This window comes from Vicia villosa, linkage group LG5 (genome assembly GCF_029867415.1).
Source record: "Vicia villosa cultivar HV-30 ecotype Madison, WI linkage group LG5, Vvil1.0, whole genome shotgun sequence".
NCBI lineage: Eukaryota > Viridiplantae > Streptophyta > Magnoliopsida > Fabales > Fabaceae > Vicia > Vicia villosa.
Window position 1 is genome coordinate 130486461 of NC_081184.1, and position 19503 is coordinate 130505963.

A 19503-nucleotide genomic window follows, 5' to 3' on the forward strand; every position below is an offset into this window, starting at 1 on the left:
TATAGAAATTATATTATGTAAAAATTGGTGTGTAACATTCAACACTTTAACAATGCTTAACCAAACTCACAATTTCCCAAACTACATTACATATCAGGTGGCTTGCGCTGATAGTCAATGATTGTGTGTAAATATTGCATTTTTCTACTAGTCGTTAACAGAAAGTAAATTATGATTTAGAATAATATAGAACAAGTTTTACGATTTCAATGCTTCTATTTTTTTAGAATTGATATCTTTAAGACTTTGAAAATCGAACTAAAATAAATATCAAAAATAAAAATCATATGAGTGAACTTCAAATAAAATAAAGAGCATATTGAAATGTGTGTGATTTATATTATACAGAAGAAGTTGTTGGTTTATAACTGTTTATGAGTGCAAAAAAGAATTTTTTTTTTACAAAATGTAACGAAATGTATACAATATGATGGAAGATTAGCAATAATAGGACACATACCTAATAAAGAATTAATTTAGTAAAATAAAAATGGAAACGCACTGGCATATCATTTTTACAATAATTTGTTTTATGACATATATTTCCTTCTGTTTTGTTCTACATTTCACAGATGACTCTTTCATGGACCTTGCCTTTCACATTGTTTATGACACCTAGTAGATTGATTGTTTTTTTTCTTTGACAACTTATGTATGTTTTTATTCAATAGAATTGAGGATTGTGTCAACATTTTCTTTAAGTGATTGTTTTTCTTCTAAGGTGCAATTTCTTTATTACGTTTGTTTATATGAAGATATAGGAAAAATTATATTAATGAAATCAAATATATTTTATGTTAGCTATCATTTAGTTGATTTAAATTTTGCTAAAGTGAATTATATAAAAAGAGAATGTTGCAAATTAAATGTTTCGGTCGAATAGTTTAAAATTATATCTTAATTATGGATTGAATTGATATAATGGAATATGTTAGGATATTTATTTTGCAATTCGTTATTTATTTTAGGTTCTTGTATTAACATTTGTTAAATTTGACTACTTTCTTGTATTAATTTGTTGTATCCTTATCTTTCTATTACATATTTATTAATAAAAGTCAAACTATAGTTTTTTAAAGAATTAACTGCCACTTCTTATAAGTTAAATGTTTTTAACTATTGAGGTGATTCAAAAGTTTCCGATGTAAAATGTCAACTTTTTTTTATTCTTGCATGGCGTTTTACAAAGATTCTTATTGTATTTATTTGCAAGAGCAACTAGTAAGAAAATATATCAATTCAATTCAAAGCAAGTTGAACTAAATTAATTTATTTTGTTTGTTTTTTATTCTTCTTCTTCAAAAATGAACTATTTATTGTATCGTTTGAGTCCCTTAAAATTACATCATACTATGCTTGTAGCCGTGAAAGACATAACTTCAATTCGCTCAAAGTCAAATATTTCTTTCATAGTTAGGCAAGATGAATTAAAGGATAGTTAGTTAGAAATTAATTCTCTAAATAATACAAATTATAGTATCTTATCTAAAAAAAAAATTTGTACCTACAACAAAATCTTTTCTTATAAATATTGGACCTTACTTCTCCAAATTATTCATCAACTAAATACATTTCTCATTTAAAATTGCAATCAACAGTTTCTCTCATAACTGCACAATGAAATCAAACAATACTATTGCGTCCATTATAATTCTCTGCATTAATGTTATTTTTGCTTCAACCCTTGTCTCTTCCACTCCAAATCCTAAGACACCACCAACTCATCCCAAAACACCACCTCCTCCATCAAAACTCCCACCAAGTCAAATGACACCACCACCCCATCTCATGACACCACCACCCCATCTCATGACACCACCACCTATGGTACCTCCTGTAACAGCCCGAATTTTATTATTTGGCTAATTAAATTAAATAAAGATTTATTTACTTAATTTGGACGAAGTTTGATAATTAATTGGATCGTCGGTGTTGTTGAGAAACGTGTTCGGATTATTAAGTGAAGTTGGAATTTAATTGGTTAATCGAAGAATTAATAACGTGGAATATGTAGAGAAATAATATTAGAAATAATATTAGAAATAATATTAGAAATAATATTATTATTGGAATTTTATTTAATTGAGATAAAGTCGGAGTTAATTGGATTAATCGGGAAATAATATTTAGGGTAATAATATTATTTGTTGGAGCATAATTATTTATTTGACTACTCTATTTTATCAATTGGGCCTATTTGTTGGGGTTATAAGCAATTAGGAGGTGTTATTCATTTGAAGCCCAATATAATAAATAAAGATAGTAAGAGAGGAAATAAGGGGGAGAAGCATCATTTTTCATTTTCTGGTTTAAAGAATAGAAGTGGAGGAGAGGAACAAGAAGAGGAGCTAGGGTTTTGGAGGAGAAATCAAGAGGTAAAGGGGAGAATCCCTAATCATTGTGGGTTAGTATAATGGGACAATTGGTAGATTAACATATTTATATTTGTTCATAGTTGAATCTTATAAAAAAAATGTGTTTTAATTTCTGTTTAGTATATTGAAATCTGTAGAAAAATTGGGAGTTTAAACCAAAAATTAATACTGGAAACGAATACTCATGTGTTCATATACTTATGAAAATGAAATGGAAATGAAGTAAAGGTTAGAGACCGAATGACGTCACCATCAAGTGTTGATGACCGACGGCAGTTTTGCTATGCCGGGCTAGAAACGTGTCGCGTTCCATTTCGTTGCTTCTTTCATTCATTACTTGGCTACTGATGCTTTCTCTTGGCCAATTAGTAATGTGAGCCACAATACTGTTGTAGAATTACTTTTGGCCAATTGAAAAAAAAACGTGAAACCACATAAACCTTAGTCAAATAAAAGAAAAACTAACACCACTTGCTTTATGTAATACATTCCTTTACTGTAGTGGGCATTAAGTTATATGGTATTAACATGTTCATATACAGTGACATTGTAGGTTCACTTACACTGTAGCGCTTCATAAATAGAAATAGAAATTGAAAATGTAGTGTGTTCATATACTATAACATGTATCTCATGTTCCATATTGTTCCATGGTACTTACTGTAGTGCATTTTAAATGGAGAATAAACTAGCCTATTCTTTCTTTCTATGCCTGTTTCCATTTTGATTAAAGGAGATTATATAAGGATGCTATATTGTAATGGAAATAAATATTATAAGATTCTAATAGTCCGTTTGATCGAAATAGTCAAATTAAGCGGTATAATTAGTTGTCCGGAATTTGATGAAAATTTACGTGATAGCTAAGTTTAATTAGTAGATTAACATGGTGGTGTTAATTTGTTGAAAATGTGATATTTACGGACCGACTGAAATAGTTTTAATTTGAATATCTTTTATATTAAATATTGGTTTAGAATAGAAAATGAATTAGAAACTTGGAACTAATGTAATATAATTATTAATTAGTTAACTTAATTAATAGTTGAACTAATTTCAATGAGTTCAATTGATTAGAATAAATTTGGAATTAGATCAATTATTCGATTGGTCGGTAAATTACGGTATTTTGAGGATTTGTCCGTAATTGTGTTTTGTCTTGAATATGTATGTTGAGAAATATATATTTCCATGCCAATGATGTTGTGCTAATATTGATTCTCTGTGAGTAGTTGGTTAATATTAATTCTAATGATTAATTGCTTGATGTTGAAAGTGTGTGTTCAGGTATAATTGGCAAAATGAGAATTAACATGAGATAGTGTGGTTACTAGTGTTAATTGGATTGTGTGAATCGTAATTGATTAATTGACCTCTTGTATGTGAATGATGTGTGTGTTGTGAATGTTGTGTACAATTGGTGGATAATTCATAGGGTTGAATTATTGTGATATGCGGAAATTTAAGATGGTAGAGATGATCTTAATTGCATATATTTGTGACATTGTACATACATTCATATCATAGCGTGCCTTGAAACATAGGTGGATTTGCTTTGAAACACAAGCGGGCTTAGATTCTAGAGTGAATCGGAAGCGGTAGACTATATGTTTACATTTTGGGTGGGCTTTGGTCTTGTCCGGATCGGAAGCGTGGCTTGGATTCTAGATATTGAATCGGAAAGCGGTGAAACTTTGGGTTCACAATTCGGTACCACATGCATAGCGTCACATATCTTGCATTGAGTCACATTAAAATTATGCGATAATTGAGTATGTGAAGTTGATGTAGTTGTGATATGTGTATGAGTTTGATAATTGAAACGAGTGAAGTTTGAATATATATTTGATAAAATGTGTGCATGTGTGATAACTATGATTGTGTACTTAATTGAGAATATAATAGTAGAATTGAAATATTATACTATTCAAGCTTGTTGTATACTCGATAACATGTGAAATATGGGTTGATTACTATTATCTACATGGTTATACATAGTATGATTAATTATTTGAAGTATTGATTTAACCATTGTATTCCGTTATACTTTCTTCATAATGGTTTGTATTCTCACCCTTCTGTTTAATGTTGCCCTCGTTTGGCGACATGCAGGTTTGATGATTAGTAGCTTGCGTGTGACCTAGTCGGAGCTTCTTCTGAGTTTGCTTGGTAATTAAGCAGCGAGTCAATGCTCTGGTCATGTAACACTGGGTAGCTTAGACATTGAACTCATGTTCTAATTGTTTATGTATTTTGTTATAACTTGTGAACTTGTTTAATTGGTTACTTGTTGTTGAGAGGCTTTGGGCCAAATATTATGATTATGGTTATTTTATGAGTTGTTTATGGAGATATGATCATGGTATGGGACATGTATCATTTATATGAAACACACGAGTATTACTTTCCGCTGTTAATGCATATTCTGGATGAATTATGATTATATGTCAGGTGTTATTTGAAATGACCAGGTGTATTGTATTTTGTGGATAAATGTTGTCGGTTTTTAAAAGCTTTTAGTTTTTGAAAACGTCGATGTGACGCCCTTTTTAATTATATGCATGCTTATTCTCTGATTATATGCTTATTATTTATGGGGTAAAAAGGGGTGTTACACCTCCTTCCGTGCAACCTTCTACACCCCCACCAACTATGACGATCGCACCACCTTGTCCTACTACACCACCACCTACAAAAAATCCATCCGCACCCCCTTCAAATCCTATGACAACACCTCCCATAGTCTCTCCTTCCACACCACCGCCAAGTCCTACGGCAACACCCCCTATGATCTCTCCTTCCACACCACCACCAAGATATTTGATACCCCCGCCTAAGATAACTCCTACGACGTCACCTACTTGTCAAATAGGAAGATTGAGTGTTTGTGCCAATGTGTTGAATGTTGTGAATGTAGGTATTGGACAAGATACTAAGCCTTGTTGCAACCTCATCAATGGTCTTATTGACCTCGAAGCCTCTATATGTCTATGCGCTGCACTTAAGGCTAATATCTTGGGAATCATCATTATTGTGTAAGTAACAGATATGCCTAAGAAGGGGGGGGGGGTGAATTAGGTTTTCAAAAATTAATCGGTTTTATGAGAATTTCTTTACAAATTTTTGGTTAAGTGTTTGAAGGCTTTTGATGGTTTTATCTTTTTCTTAGTAATGGTAATGAAAGCGGTAAAAGCGGAAAGATAAAGAACACAACGATATATACTGGTTCCCCTCACAATCCGAGAGTACTCCAGTCCTTTCAAACACGAAAGAGATTTCACTATAGTTAGAATGATTGTACAAACCTATGCCTACTATCTAACCTATAGGGTGATCAAAGGTTCTTAAAACCTTTAAGATCAATCAACACTAATGTGGATGAAGAATAATCCTCTTCAAACACACCACTTACTTCCAACAATCCTGGATAGTAAGGAAACAATATTCTTTAAATTTTTACAAGAGTTTTTGTATGAAGTTTGTAGAGCAATATCAATCTTGGATTGATCTTCTTCTTCAAATAAACAATTCTCAAAATGAATATAAGTGTTCACAATGTATGCATGAAACTTTGAATGAATTTTCAATGAAAATGTGTATAGAAAGTTTCACTTGAAAAAGAGTATTTGATGAACACTTGGAAATATTGAAAGATGAAGAATATATGGTTTATGAATTGTTAATGAAGAAGGTGATTAATGATTATGAAAGATGTAGTATTTATAATGTGTTAAACACCTCTTTGAATGGTTATTTTTCCATGAAGCAATGCAATGATTAAGTGGTAAGAAAACAAATTCGTTTGAATGAAATCATGCAATGGAAAAACACACTGGTTCAGTAGGAACCGGTTCCTACCTGGGACAACCCGGTTCCTGCTGAACGTTACAGCAGAAAAATTTGAAATTTGAACTGAGGAACCGGTTCCCACCTAGGGACAACCCGGTTCCTAGTAGTAAAATACAGAGATGAAGAAACTGAGAATGCTGGGAACCGGTTCCCCCATAGGGACAACTCGGTTCCTAAAACCTTTATTTTGAATTTTACATATGAAAAAGGTTTTAAATGAATTCTTTAAAATATGAAACTTGTAGATGATTATGATATGCATGGAAATATATTTGTGAACAATTATATGTCAAAGTGAGTATTGTTTATACCTTTGACGTTTTAGCTCGATTCTTGAATCTTCACAATTTTCTTCAAGACTTTGAAATGATGTATTTTTGCTTAATACTTGAAATTCTTTTTGCACATCCTTTATGAAAGCTTGATGTCCATATTGTCTTCATCAAAACCAATTATGCTTGAGAAGCTTTGCAATTACATATTGATCTTAAAATTCCCTTGCAATTAATCTTGAACCGATGCGGGCGTCAAATGCCTAAAAATTTCAAATGCAACCGTTAAGACCAATAAAATGCATGATCGATATGATGGCTTATGCACGCCATCACCAATGAATTATTCCTATTATATTAGATTATATTAACGAAATAAGTTCTACTAAATAAAAACCGTTCATTATATTAATACTAAAATATATATATTTGTATTATTGTGTTTAATTATTATATCGATGGAAGACGCTGCCTTTGTCGATAGTTGTTGGATGTCAAAGATGATGAAGAAGTAGTTTTTTTATTGACATATAGTTTATGCAATTCAATGACTTCATTATCTATTAATAATATTATGATATTTCTAAAGTGTTTATTTTGTATGATCTTTATGAGATATTTTTATTACCTTAAAGCCATTCTTGAGTTATATTTTTCTTATTCCTTATAAACACTAGTGTTATTACTCCATGAAAGGAATTAGAATAATGTATATACCCCCAACTGACATAAGTTTAGTTAAAGCGTTTTGACAACTTTTTTAAAGAGGTTATAATATTTTTAATAAGTTTTTTAAAATTCAATAATTGAAACATCCTATATTCGCATGCATTATTTCTTCCGTTTCATTTGTTAATCTAGACCCTTGAGCAAAACATTTACATTTGTTTAGCAATGCATCATTCAATAAGTTCAACTCCAAAAATTATGGTTTTATATGAAAAATTAAATATGGAAATACACTTAGAAAGTTATTTTAGAAATTAGGACAAAAGAACTAACCCTAAATCGTCATAATATACTGTTATATAATTAAGGTAAGGTTCGGTAAGTTGTTTTGACATTATTATGCTAAAGACATGAAGAAGAATGGAAATAAATATCTGGTTTCATCAATAGGAAAAATTACAAAGTTTAACTTGATGAATAACGTGGTTAAACATAAATAAATATATTAGAATAAGTAAGTAAATTGTAGAAACATGATATAAAAATTGAAATTAAATAGAAAATTATTTTTGTGTAGTTGTTTTATATTGATGATTAATTTAGCTTTTTATTTTTACACGCTTTCGCGACCGGTAACCTCATGCTAGAGTTTCCATTTGTCTTTATTTTAATCTAACGATGTACTCTTGACCTTTCGTAAATAGTTCGGTATATAGAAATTATATTATGTAAAAATTGATGTGTAACATTCAACACTTTAACAATGCTTAACCAAACTCACAATTTCCCAAACTACATTACATATCAGGTGGCTTGCGCTGATAGTCAACGATTGTGTGTAAATATTGCATTTTCTACTAGTCGTTAACAGAAAGTAAATTATGATTTAGAATAATATAGAACAAGTTTTACGATTTCAATGCTTCTATTTTTTTAGAATTGATATCTTTAAGACTTTGAAAATCGAACTAAAATAAATATCAAATATAAAAATCATATGAGTGAACTTCAAATAAAATAAAGAACATATTGAAATGTGTGTGATTTATATTATACAGAAGAAGTTGTTGGTTTATAACTGTTTATGAGTGCAAAAAAGATTTTTTTTTTACAAAATGTAACGAAATGTATACAATATGATGGAAGATTAGCAATAATAGGACACATACCTAATAAATAATTAATTTAGTAAAATAAAAATGGAAACGCACTGGCATATCATTTTTACAATAATTTGTTTTATGACATATATTTCCTTCTGTTTTGTTCTACATTTTACAGATGACTCTTTCATGGACCTTGCCTTTCCCATTGTTTATGACACCTAGTAGATTGATTGTTTTTTTTTCTTTGACAACTTATGTATGTTTTTATTCAATAGAATTGAGGATTGTGTCAACATTTTCTTTAAGTGATTGTTTTTCTTCTAAGGTGCAATTTCTTTATTACATTTGTTTATATGAAGATATAGGAAAAATTATATTAATGAAATCAAACTATTTTATGTTAGCTATCATTTAGTTGATTTAAATTTTGCTAAAGTGAATTATATAAAAAGAGAATGTTGCAAATTAAATGTTTCGGTCGAATAGTTTAAAATTATATCTTAATTATGGATTGAATTGATATAATGGAATATGTTAGGATATTTATTTTGCAATTCGTCATTTATTTTAGGTTCTTGTATTAACATTTGTTAAATTTGACTACTTTCTTGTATCAATTTGTTGTATCCTTATCTTTCTATTACATTTTTATTAATAAAAGTCAAACTATAGTTTTTTAAAGAATTAACTGCCACTTCTTATAAGTTAAATGTTTTTAACTATTGAGGTGATTCAAAAGTTTCCGATGTAAAATGTCAACTTTTTTTTTATTCTTGCATGGCGTTTTACAAAGATTCTTATTGTATTTATTTGCAAGAGCAACTAGTAAGAAAATATATCAATTCAATTCAAAGCAAGTTGAACTAAATTAATTTATTTTGTTTGTTTTTTATTCTTCTTCTTCAAAAATGAACTATTTATTGTATCATTTGAGTCCCTTAAAATGACATCATACTATGCTTGTAGCCGTGAAAGACATAACTTCAATTCGCTCAAAGTCAAATATTTCTTTCATAGTTAGGCAAGATGAATTAAAGGATAGTTAGTTAGAAATTAATTCTCTAAATAATACAAATTATAGTATCTTATCTAACAAAAAAATTTGTACCTACAACAAAATCTTTTCCTATAAATATTGGACCTTACTTCTCCAAATTATTCATCAACTAAATACATTTCTCATTTAAAATTGCAATCAACAGTTTCTCTCGTAACTGCACAATGAAATCAAACAATACTATTGCGTCCATTATAATTCTCTGCATTAATCTTATTTTTGCTTCAACCCTTGTCTCTTCCACTCCAAATCCTAAGACACCACCAACTCATCCCAAAACACCACCTCCTCCATCAAAACTCCCACCAAGTCAAATGACACCACCACCCCATCTGATGACACCACCACCTATGGTACCTCCTTCCGTGCAACCTTCTACACCCCCACCAACTATGACGATCGCACCACCTTGTCCTACTACACCACCACCTACAAAAAAATCCATCCGCACCCCCTTCAAATCCTATGACAACACCTCTCATAGTCTCTCCTTCCACACCACCGCCAAGTCCTACGGCAACACCCCCTATGATCTCTCCTTCCACACCACCACCAAGATATTTGACACCCCCGCCTAAGATAACTCCTACGACGTCACCTACTTGTCAAATAGGAAGATTGAGTGTTTGCGCCAATGTGTTGAATGTTGTGAACGTAGGGATCGGACAAGATACTAAGCCTTGTTGCAACCTCATCAATGGTCTTATTGATCTCGAAGCCTCTATATGTCTATGCGCTGCACTTAAGGCTAATATCTTGGGAATCATCATTATTGATCTTAACATTCCCTTGCAATTAATCTTGAACCGATGTGGGCGTCAAATGCCTACAAATTTCAAATGCAGCCGTTAAGACCAATAAAATGCATGATCGATATGATGGCTTATGCACGCCATCACCAATGGACTATTCCTATTATATTATATTATATTAACGAAATAAGTTCTACTAAATAAAAACTGTTCATTATATTAATACTAAAATATATATTTGTATTATTGTGTTTAATTATTATATCGATGGAAGACGCTATCTTTGTCGATAGTTGTTGGATGTCAAAGATGATGAAGAAGTAGATTTTTCATTGACATATAGTTTATGCATTTCAATGACTTCATTATCTATTAATAATATTATGATATTTCTAAAGTGTTTATTTTGTATGATCTTTATGAGATATTTTTATTATCTTAAAGCCATTCTTGAGTTATATTTTTCTTATTCCTATTAAACACTAGTGTTATTACTCCATGAAAGGAATTAGAATAATGTATATACTCCCAACTGACATAAGTGTAACACCCATATATAATTACATGCATCAAATCATATAAATATACATGAATCCAAGTATTTGGTACTGAAATACCAATAAGTTCCTAGTCAACACATTATACATATTAATGCCCTAATACAAAAGTCCTACACAATGGCATAATACATACAAGATGTTCAAAAATAAAAATACTAAGAACTAGATCAAACAATGATCTCAAAAGAACTCCACAACGGAAGCTTCGCCATACCAAAGAACATAAGGAATAAGGAATCAAATTGCCTTCTCCTTACCCTTCGCGGAACCTGTAGCACCTGAAATCAATATATAATGGGGTGAGATACAAAATCTCAGTGAGTTCCCTATCCTATGGATCCTCTCGGCTTTACAAGGTTCTAACCTATAAGTCTCAAGTCATAAAAGGAACTAGACCTTGAGTTCTCATACTAACATTATATGGAATCATACTTAGAGTTCAACAACTCAACACAAGATTATTAATCGGAAACCAATACCAAGGCATCCCCATATTCCCGTCCCCTTCTACGTCTAGGAGGTGGCACGAGTCATGGATCCTTTGGAAAAATCTTGACATACGAAATGGATTCGGACTCATGAGCCTTTCCCCATGAATCGTCACTTCACATGGCCCGTACACCATCACAAGTCTCTACCCGTAGGTTCCATTCGTACACAAAAGCGGGAATCAAACCGGCCAAGATTATTTGTGCCTCTCTGCACAGTTCCTCTCTGCACGAAGAATGCCTGTTAGCATTCAAAAGAAAAATAAAGAAATAAAGAAATACAACGGTTCCGATTAATACATCATACAATGGTGATCGCTTCCGCAAACCACTAGGCCTGTTAGCCCTTCATACTTTGGTGATCGCTCACGCAAATCACTAGGCCTGTTAGCCTTTCCTCATAAGATTCTAAACACGTATGTTCCATATAATGTCTCATCCTAGGTTTTCTTTGTTAAGATACACATACCTAACAAACCCTAGTTTTCCTCACTTATCTTTTATTCACATAACAATGAAGTTATTCAACCCTCTTGATATAAACATATATAACAAGGTATACTAATCCACCTGCAATAGAACTCAATAACAATTATAGAGTACACAAGCATCATACCAAAAGCATAACGTTCTCATGAATTCGAACGAAAACCAACCCAAGTAATCAAGCAATTCCCGACTCTCGATTAAATAATTCTCCCTTTGTTCCCAAAACCTACACTACTAGAAAGTACACGCTTCTAGCTTCCTATCACTTCGAACGGTGATTAAAACAGAGTTATGGTTCAAAAGTTATGATCGAAACAGTTTTATCTCATTAAACTAAAGAATTGGCTAAGTAACCTTCAGTTCGCGCCGCGCAACAGCTAGGTCGCGCCGCGAACCTCAGGCAGTGGCAAACCTCACAACATTCTCATAGTGTTCGCGTCGCGAAACCTTGTACGCGCCGCGTACTGATGACAAAACCAAACCCCCAAACTTCTTCTGCATGGTTCGCGCCGCTACCTATAGTTCGCGCCGCGAAGCGCGCGAAATCAGAAATTTCAGATCTGTTTTCTTGCCTTTCCCATGGTTTAATCCAACCATCTCCATACTCAAACCTGTTCCAGAATCATACTAAAGCATAGAAACAACTCATACATGGTACACTTGGGATATACAACACTCAATCATGAACATCCATGGTTTGATTCAAAACCTAGGTTTTTCTATAGAAAACCCCAAAATGCAAAACTTATGATTTCCATCCATAATCAAAAGCTATAAGTTTCTAACTAGAACCCACCTCGATTATGAGTCGTTGATGTCGAAGATGAGTCGATTCGGCGGAGAAATGATGAAGATCCAAGCTTTCTTCTCCTTTCTCTTCTTGCTCCTCCTTCTCTCTACTTCTTCTCTCTAACTTTCTCTTTTTTGTTGCAAATGAAGAAGAAAACCAAAAGGAAAAGATATAAGGAATATCTCAAGTTACACTACTAACTCAAATGTCCAAAAGTATCTCTAATGTACCAATTAATAAAACCTCGGTGTCAGCTAATAACATTAGAGCATTTAATTTAATACGGGGTATTACATCCTCCCCCCCTTAAATAGAAATTCGTCCTCGAATTTAAGAATTACCTGGAAAGGTGAGGGTAAGCATCCACATTTCCGATTCAAGTTCCCATGTAGTATCACCCGGATGCGTCACATCCCACTGAACCTTAACAAGAGGAATCTCCTTGTTCCGTAACACTTTAGTCTCTCTTCCCACGATGAGGCTCGGTAAGGGTTCAAAAGTCAACTCTGATTCTATCTCAATTGCATATGGTAATACTGGCTGAAGAGGATCGGGAATAAACTTCCGCAGTTGAGACACGTGAAAAACATCATGCATTTCTGATAGAGAAGGTGGTAAAGCTAAACGATAAGCTACTTCACCAATCCTTGCTAGAATCTCATACGGTCCCACGTATCTCAGACTTAACTTTCTCGACTTAAACGGTCCCTTCAACCTCAATCTCGGAGTAACCTTCAAGAATACATGGTCACCTTCTATAAACTCCAAGGGCCTTTTACGATTACCCGCATAACTCTTCTGACGATCTTGTGCCTGCTTAACCTTCCGGACCACCAATAATCTCCTTTCAAATCTTGATACATTTTTGAAGAACCCGGATGTATAGTGAAAGCACCCTTGTGAGCTTCATCAAAAATCTCTTTCTTCAATAGCGCATCGTCCGGAATACAAATCCTCTGATTAAACATAATCACTCCATCCGTAGCTCGAGTAAACCCTGGTTGAACCAACACCCCTTGTAACTTAGCATCTGACACTTGTGCTTGTTGAATGTCATTTCTCAAAATAGAATTAACATTCAAGTTTCCCATCAATACTCCATTTTGGGTCCAAACAAATTGAAGGTTGAGATCTCAAAATTTTCCAATAACGCATACTCTAACATCGTCAATTCGGCCCTCTTTAACACCTTCCGACTCAAAGCATCCGCCACTTTATTTGCCTTGCCTGGATGGTACTTCAAGTCAAAATCATAATCCTTCAAGTATTCCATCCACCGCCTCTGACGCATATTCAACTCCTTCTGATCGAAAGGTACTTTAAACTCTTGTGGTCACTGAACATTTCAAAATGAAGTCCATACAAGTAATGACGCCACACCTCCCTGAGATATAACGTGACCAAGAAATTTACCTCCGTCATCCAAAACTCACACTTACTCAATTAAGCAAACAATTGATTCTCTAGCAATACCGACAGAACAATCCTCAGGTGTTCTTCGTGCTCTTGTGGAGTACGAGAATAAATAAGAATGTCATCAATAAAGACTACCACAAATTGATCTAAGTAAGGCTGGAATATCCGATTCATAAAATCCATGAAGACAGCTGGAGCATTCGTCACACCGAAAGGCATCACCAAGAATTCATAATGGCCATAACGAGTTCTAAATGCAGTCTTGGCACATCTGAGCTCTTCACACGGATTTGGTGACAACCTGACCGCAAATCAATCTTCGAGAATACACAGGCTCCTTTCAATTGATCAAACAAGTCGTTTATCATTCGCAAAGGGTATTTGTTCTTGATGGTGGCCTTATTCAACCAACGGTAATCAATACATAGTCTCATCCCACCATCCTTCTTCTTTACTAACAACACTGAAGCTCCCCACGGTGGGACACTAGGTCGCACAAGGTGTTTATCCATCAGCTCCTCCAATTGCCCTTTCAATGCTCTCAATTCAAGTGGTGCCATCCGATACGGAGAAACGGATATCGGAGCCGTTCCCGGTATCAGGTCAATAGAGAATTCCAATTCCCTTTTCGGAGGAAGAGAAGTGACCTCCTCGGGAAAAACATCAGGAAAACTCTAACAACAGCAATTTGCGAAACCTCTAACTTGTCACCCGTCTCCTTAGTAAGAACCAACAGAACAAAATTCTCTTTCTCATACAAGAATTAATCATGCCTACCGTACCTTCTAGTATAGTAGTCAAAACATCTTTCGGGGTAGCTTCTTCAGATGGAATAATGATTAACTTCTATTCACACCCAGTGAAAACCAAATTAACAGAAAGCCAATCCATAATCAAAACAACATCTACCTTCCTAAGTGGTAAGCAAACAAGATCAATCTGGAAATTCCTACCACTCACAGATAACACACAATTTTTCACACACCAACGGTGTCTCGACCATCTCATCCATAGCAGTAGTAACCACCATAGGAGGAAAATAAAGGAGTAGCTTGCAACCCAAGTCGCTTCATACATTGTAATGACACAAAAGAGTGTGTTGCTCCACAATCAAATAGAACAAAACAAGAATGCCCACTAATGAAACACGTACCCGCAATCAAAGAGTTATCACTCTTGGTCTTCTTAGCATCCATGGTGTAAAATCTACCAGTACCTCTTCCTTGTACTTGATTCCTATTCTGAGGACAATTCCTCACCACATGCCTTTCTTGTCAATAGTAAAAAAAAACATTTCACCCCTTTTTAAGGTTACACCTTCCAAGGTGATTCTTACCACAATCACGACACACCGGAGGTGCACTAAACCGAGAACCCTACACTTGTTTCCCTTAGAAAACTTGTGACCTAGGCCGAAACTGTTGGCTTGGCCTTCCTCTCTCATTCTGATTCTTCTTCAAATCTTCCTCAGCTTGAACTTTCTTCAAACTGGTCTCAGCCACATAACATTGTCACAACAACTCCGTATAGGTAGTGAACTCCCTCTAGGACACACTATGCGAAATCTCAGCCCTTAAACCAAACAGAAACTGGTCCACCTTCCAACTCTCATCAGGAGCATACCCGGCGTGCCTAGAATAAGCAGCCAGAATTCCAAACTTCTCAGTATAAGTAGCCAGCGAATATTCTCCTGCCTTAACTGTTGGAATTCCAATTCCTCTTTAGTCCTCTGGGAACTAGGAAAATATTTCTCCATAAAAGTGGTCTTGAAATTAACCCACTCCTTATGTACTTCTTGAATAGTCATCAACGCAGAAGCACTCTTCCATCATCTCATAGCTGGACCTTTTAGCGAATGAGAAGCAACACCACCTTGTCCTCTTCACTACAATGCACGATCTCAAGGATCCCTTCCACATCGGCCACCCACTCGTGTTCCTTAATAGGATCTAATCCACCATGAAATTCCGGATGATTCATGCGAATGAAATCCTTATAAGTCGCACCTGCAGCTTCGGGTACAACCACTGGAACATTATGACCGCCATTCATCTGTTGCATCATCCGCAACATGAACTGATTCTGCTGCTGTTGCATGAACTGGGGCCACAGAATATTCTCACCGCCATTCGGTTGATTCACTTGTGGGGGTTGAGTGTGGGGGTCAACCACGAGTCCTGCGTCCGTCCACCATGTTCCTGGAGGTCATGAAAATGGGATTAAGTTGATCAGGCTTAATACCATAGTCATAACACAACAAAAATCATGGGAACCCAACACATCTTGGACAGAAGGAAACACTTATAATATCTCATGGCTAGGTCGAGGATACGACCTGCTCTGATACCAACTGTAACACCCATATATAATTACATGCATCAAATCATATAAATATACATGAATCCAAGTATTTGGTACTGAAATACCAATAAGTTCCTAGTCAACACATTATACATATTAATGCCCTAATACAAAAGTCCTACACAATGGCATAATACATACAAGATGTTCAAAAATAAAAATACTAAGAACTAGATCAAACAATGATCTCAAAAGAACTCCACAACGGAAGCTTCGCCATACCAAAGAACATAAGGAATAAGGAATCAAATTGCCTTCTCCTTACCCTTCGCGGAACCTGTAGCACCTGAAATCAATATATAATGGGGTGAGATACAAAATCTCAGTGAGTTCCCTATCCTATGGATCCTCTCGGCTTTACAAGGTTCTAACCTATAAGTCTCAAGTCATAAAAGGAACTAGACCTTGAGTTCTCATACTAACATTATATGGAATCATACTTAGAGTTCAACAACTCAACACAAGATTATTAATCGGAAACCAATACCAAGGCATCCCCATATTCCCGTCCCCTTCTACGTCTAGGAGGTGGCACGAGTCACTGATCCTTTGGAAAAATCTTGACATACGAAATGGATTCGGACTCATGAGCCTTTCCCCATGACTCGTCACTTCACATGGCCCGTACACCATCACAAGTCTCTACCCGTAGGTTCCATTCGTACACAAAAGCGGGAATCAAACCGGCCAAGATTATTTGTGCCTCTCTGCACAGTGCCTCTCTGCACGAAGAATGCCTGTTAGCATTCAAAAGAAAAATAAAGAAATAAAGAAATACAACGGTTCCGATTAATACATCATACAATGGTGATCGCTTCCGCAAACCACTAGGCCTGTTAGCCCTTCATACTTTGGTGATCGCTCACGCAAATCACTAGGCCTGTTAGCCTTTCCTCATAAGATTCTAAACACGTATGTTCCATATAATGTCTCATCCTAGGTTTTCTTTGTTAAGATACACATACCTAACAAACCCTAGTTTTCCTCACTTATCTTTTATTCACATAACAATGAAGTTATTCAACCCTCTTGATATAAACATATATAACAAGGTATACTAATCCACCTGCAATAGAACTCAATAACAATTATAGAGTACACAAGCATCATACCAAAAGCATAACGTTCTCATGAATTCGAACGAAAACCAACCCAAGTAATCAAGCAATTCCCGACTCTCGATTAAATAATTCTCCCTTTGTTCCCAAAACCTACACTACTAGAAAGTACACGCTTCTAGCTTCCTATCACTTCGAACGGTGATTAAAACAGAGTTATGGTTCAAAAGTTATGATCGAAACAGTTTTATCTCATTAAACTAAAGAATTGGCTAAGTAACCTTCAGTTCGCGCCGCGCAACAGCTAGGTCGCGCCGCGAACCTCAGGCAGTGGCAAACCTCACAACATTCTCATAGTGTTCGCGTCGCGAACCCTTGAACGCGCCGCGTACTGATGACAGAACCAAACCCCCAAACTTCTTCTGCATGGTTCGCGCCGCTACCTATAGTTCGCGCCGCGAAGCGCGCGAAATCAGAAATTTCAGATCTGTTTTCTTGCCTTTCCCATGGTTTAATCCAACCATCTCCATACTCAAACCTGTTCCAGAATCATACTAAAGCATAGAAACAACTCATACATGGTACACTTGGGATATACAACACTCAATCATGAACATCCATGGTTTGATTCAAAATCTAGGTTTTTCTATAGAAAACCCCAAAATGCAAAACTTATGATTTCCATCCATAATCAAAAGCTATAAGTTTCTAACTAGAACCCACCTCGATTATGAGTCGTTGATGTCGAAGATGAGTCGATTCGGCGGAGAAATGATGAAGATCCAAGCTTTCTTCTCCTTTCTCTTCTTGCTCCTCCTTCTCTCTACTTCTTCTCTCTAACTTTCTCTTTTTTGTTGCAAATGAAGAAGAAAACCAAAAGGAAAAGATATAAGGAATATCTCAAGTTACACTACTAACTCAAATGTCCAAAAGTATCTCTAATGTACCAATTAATAAAACCTCGGTGTCAGCTAATAACATTAGAGCATTTAATTTAATACGGGGTATTACAATAAGTTTAGTTAAAGCGTTTTGACAACTTTTTTAAAGAGCTTATAATATTTTTAATAAGTTTTTTAAAATTCAATAATTGAAACATCCTATATTCACATGCATTATTTCTTCCGTTTCATTTGTTAATCTAGACCCTTGAGCAAAACTGTTACATTCGTTTAGCTATGCATCATTCAATAAGTTCAACTCCAAAACTAATGGTTTTATATGAAAAATTAAATATGGAAATACACTTAGAAAGTTATTTTAGAAATTAGGACAAAGGAACTAACCCTAAATCATCATAATATACTATTATATAATGAAGGTAAGGTTCGGTATGTTGTTTTGACATTATTATGCTAAAGGCATGAAGAAGAATGGAAATAAATATCCGGTTTCATCAATTGGAAAAATTACAAAGTTTAACTTGATGAATAACGTGGTTAAATATAAATAAATATATAAGAATAAGTAAGTAAATTGTAGAAACATGATAAAAATTGAAATTAAATGGAAAATTATTTTTGTGTAGTTGTTTTATGTTGATGATTAATTTACCTTTTTATTTTTACACGCTTTCGCGGCCGGTAACCTCATGCTAGAGTTTCCATTTGCCTTTATTTTAATCTAACGACGTACTCTTGACCAGTGGCGAAGCCAGAAAAGTTATAAAGCCTGGGCAAAAATTTATATACCGCAAATTTATTGTATATAATATATAAATACTCATCAAACAACATAGAAGAGATGAAAGATAACCTTACTATAGGATGCTAAATAAAATCACGAGGCAAATGTCTTTTTCGAGACTTCTTTGCGATGAAGTTGATCCCTTATTGCTCTACGGTCATCATCCGAAAAGTCTTCATGATAAATATCAGCAAGACGGGCAAACTTATCAACATCAAACTTGGAGAAATAGTTCTTGGGGTCAAGACATGATAAGCAATCAAGAATAATGTGACTTCCTTCACTAAAGCGTTGATCTATCTCGACACATATTTTGTCAATAGCTACATAAAAAATCTCTGCACGGTAATGATGAAGATTAGTGATAGTCCTCCCTTTTGCCCTTGATCGGAGCATACTCATTAATTTGTTTCCTAAGACTTGGATCACACACAATCTCATTTGGATTAAACTCATCAATCACATTATTAGATAGTGATTGTAATTCGGTTTTCAGTTGCTCAACATTCACATTCTCAATACGTTCTCTATCAATCAATATCAATAAAAAATCTCCCCATCTCTGTTATTGAATA

The 19503-nt window shown here is 34.4% G+C and overlaps 2 protein-coding genes across 2 annotated transcripts; both read left to right on the forward strand.

Annotated features, from left to right (window-relative positions):
* The first annotated feature begins 5027 nt into the window (after positions 1-5027).
* LOC131605443 (pEARLI1-like lipid transfer protein 3) lies at positions 5028-5414 on the forward strand. The gene has a single exon (XM_058877794.1). It carries the CDS (start codon positions 5028-5030, stop codon positions 5412-5414), a length of 387 nt encoding a protein of 128 aa, XP_058733777.1.
* Positions 5415-9492: 4078 nt separating this feature from the next.
* Positions 9493-9906, forward strand: LOC131605444 (classical arabinogalactan protein 9-like). The gene has a single exon (XM_058877795.1). The coding sequence runs from the start codon at positions 9493-9495 to the stop codon at positions 9904-9906; it is 414 nt and encodes a 137-aa protein (XP_058733778.1).
* The last annotated feature ends 9597 nt before the right edge of the window (positions 9907-19503 follow it).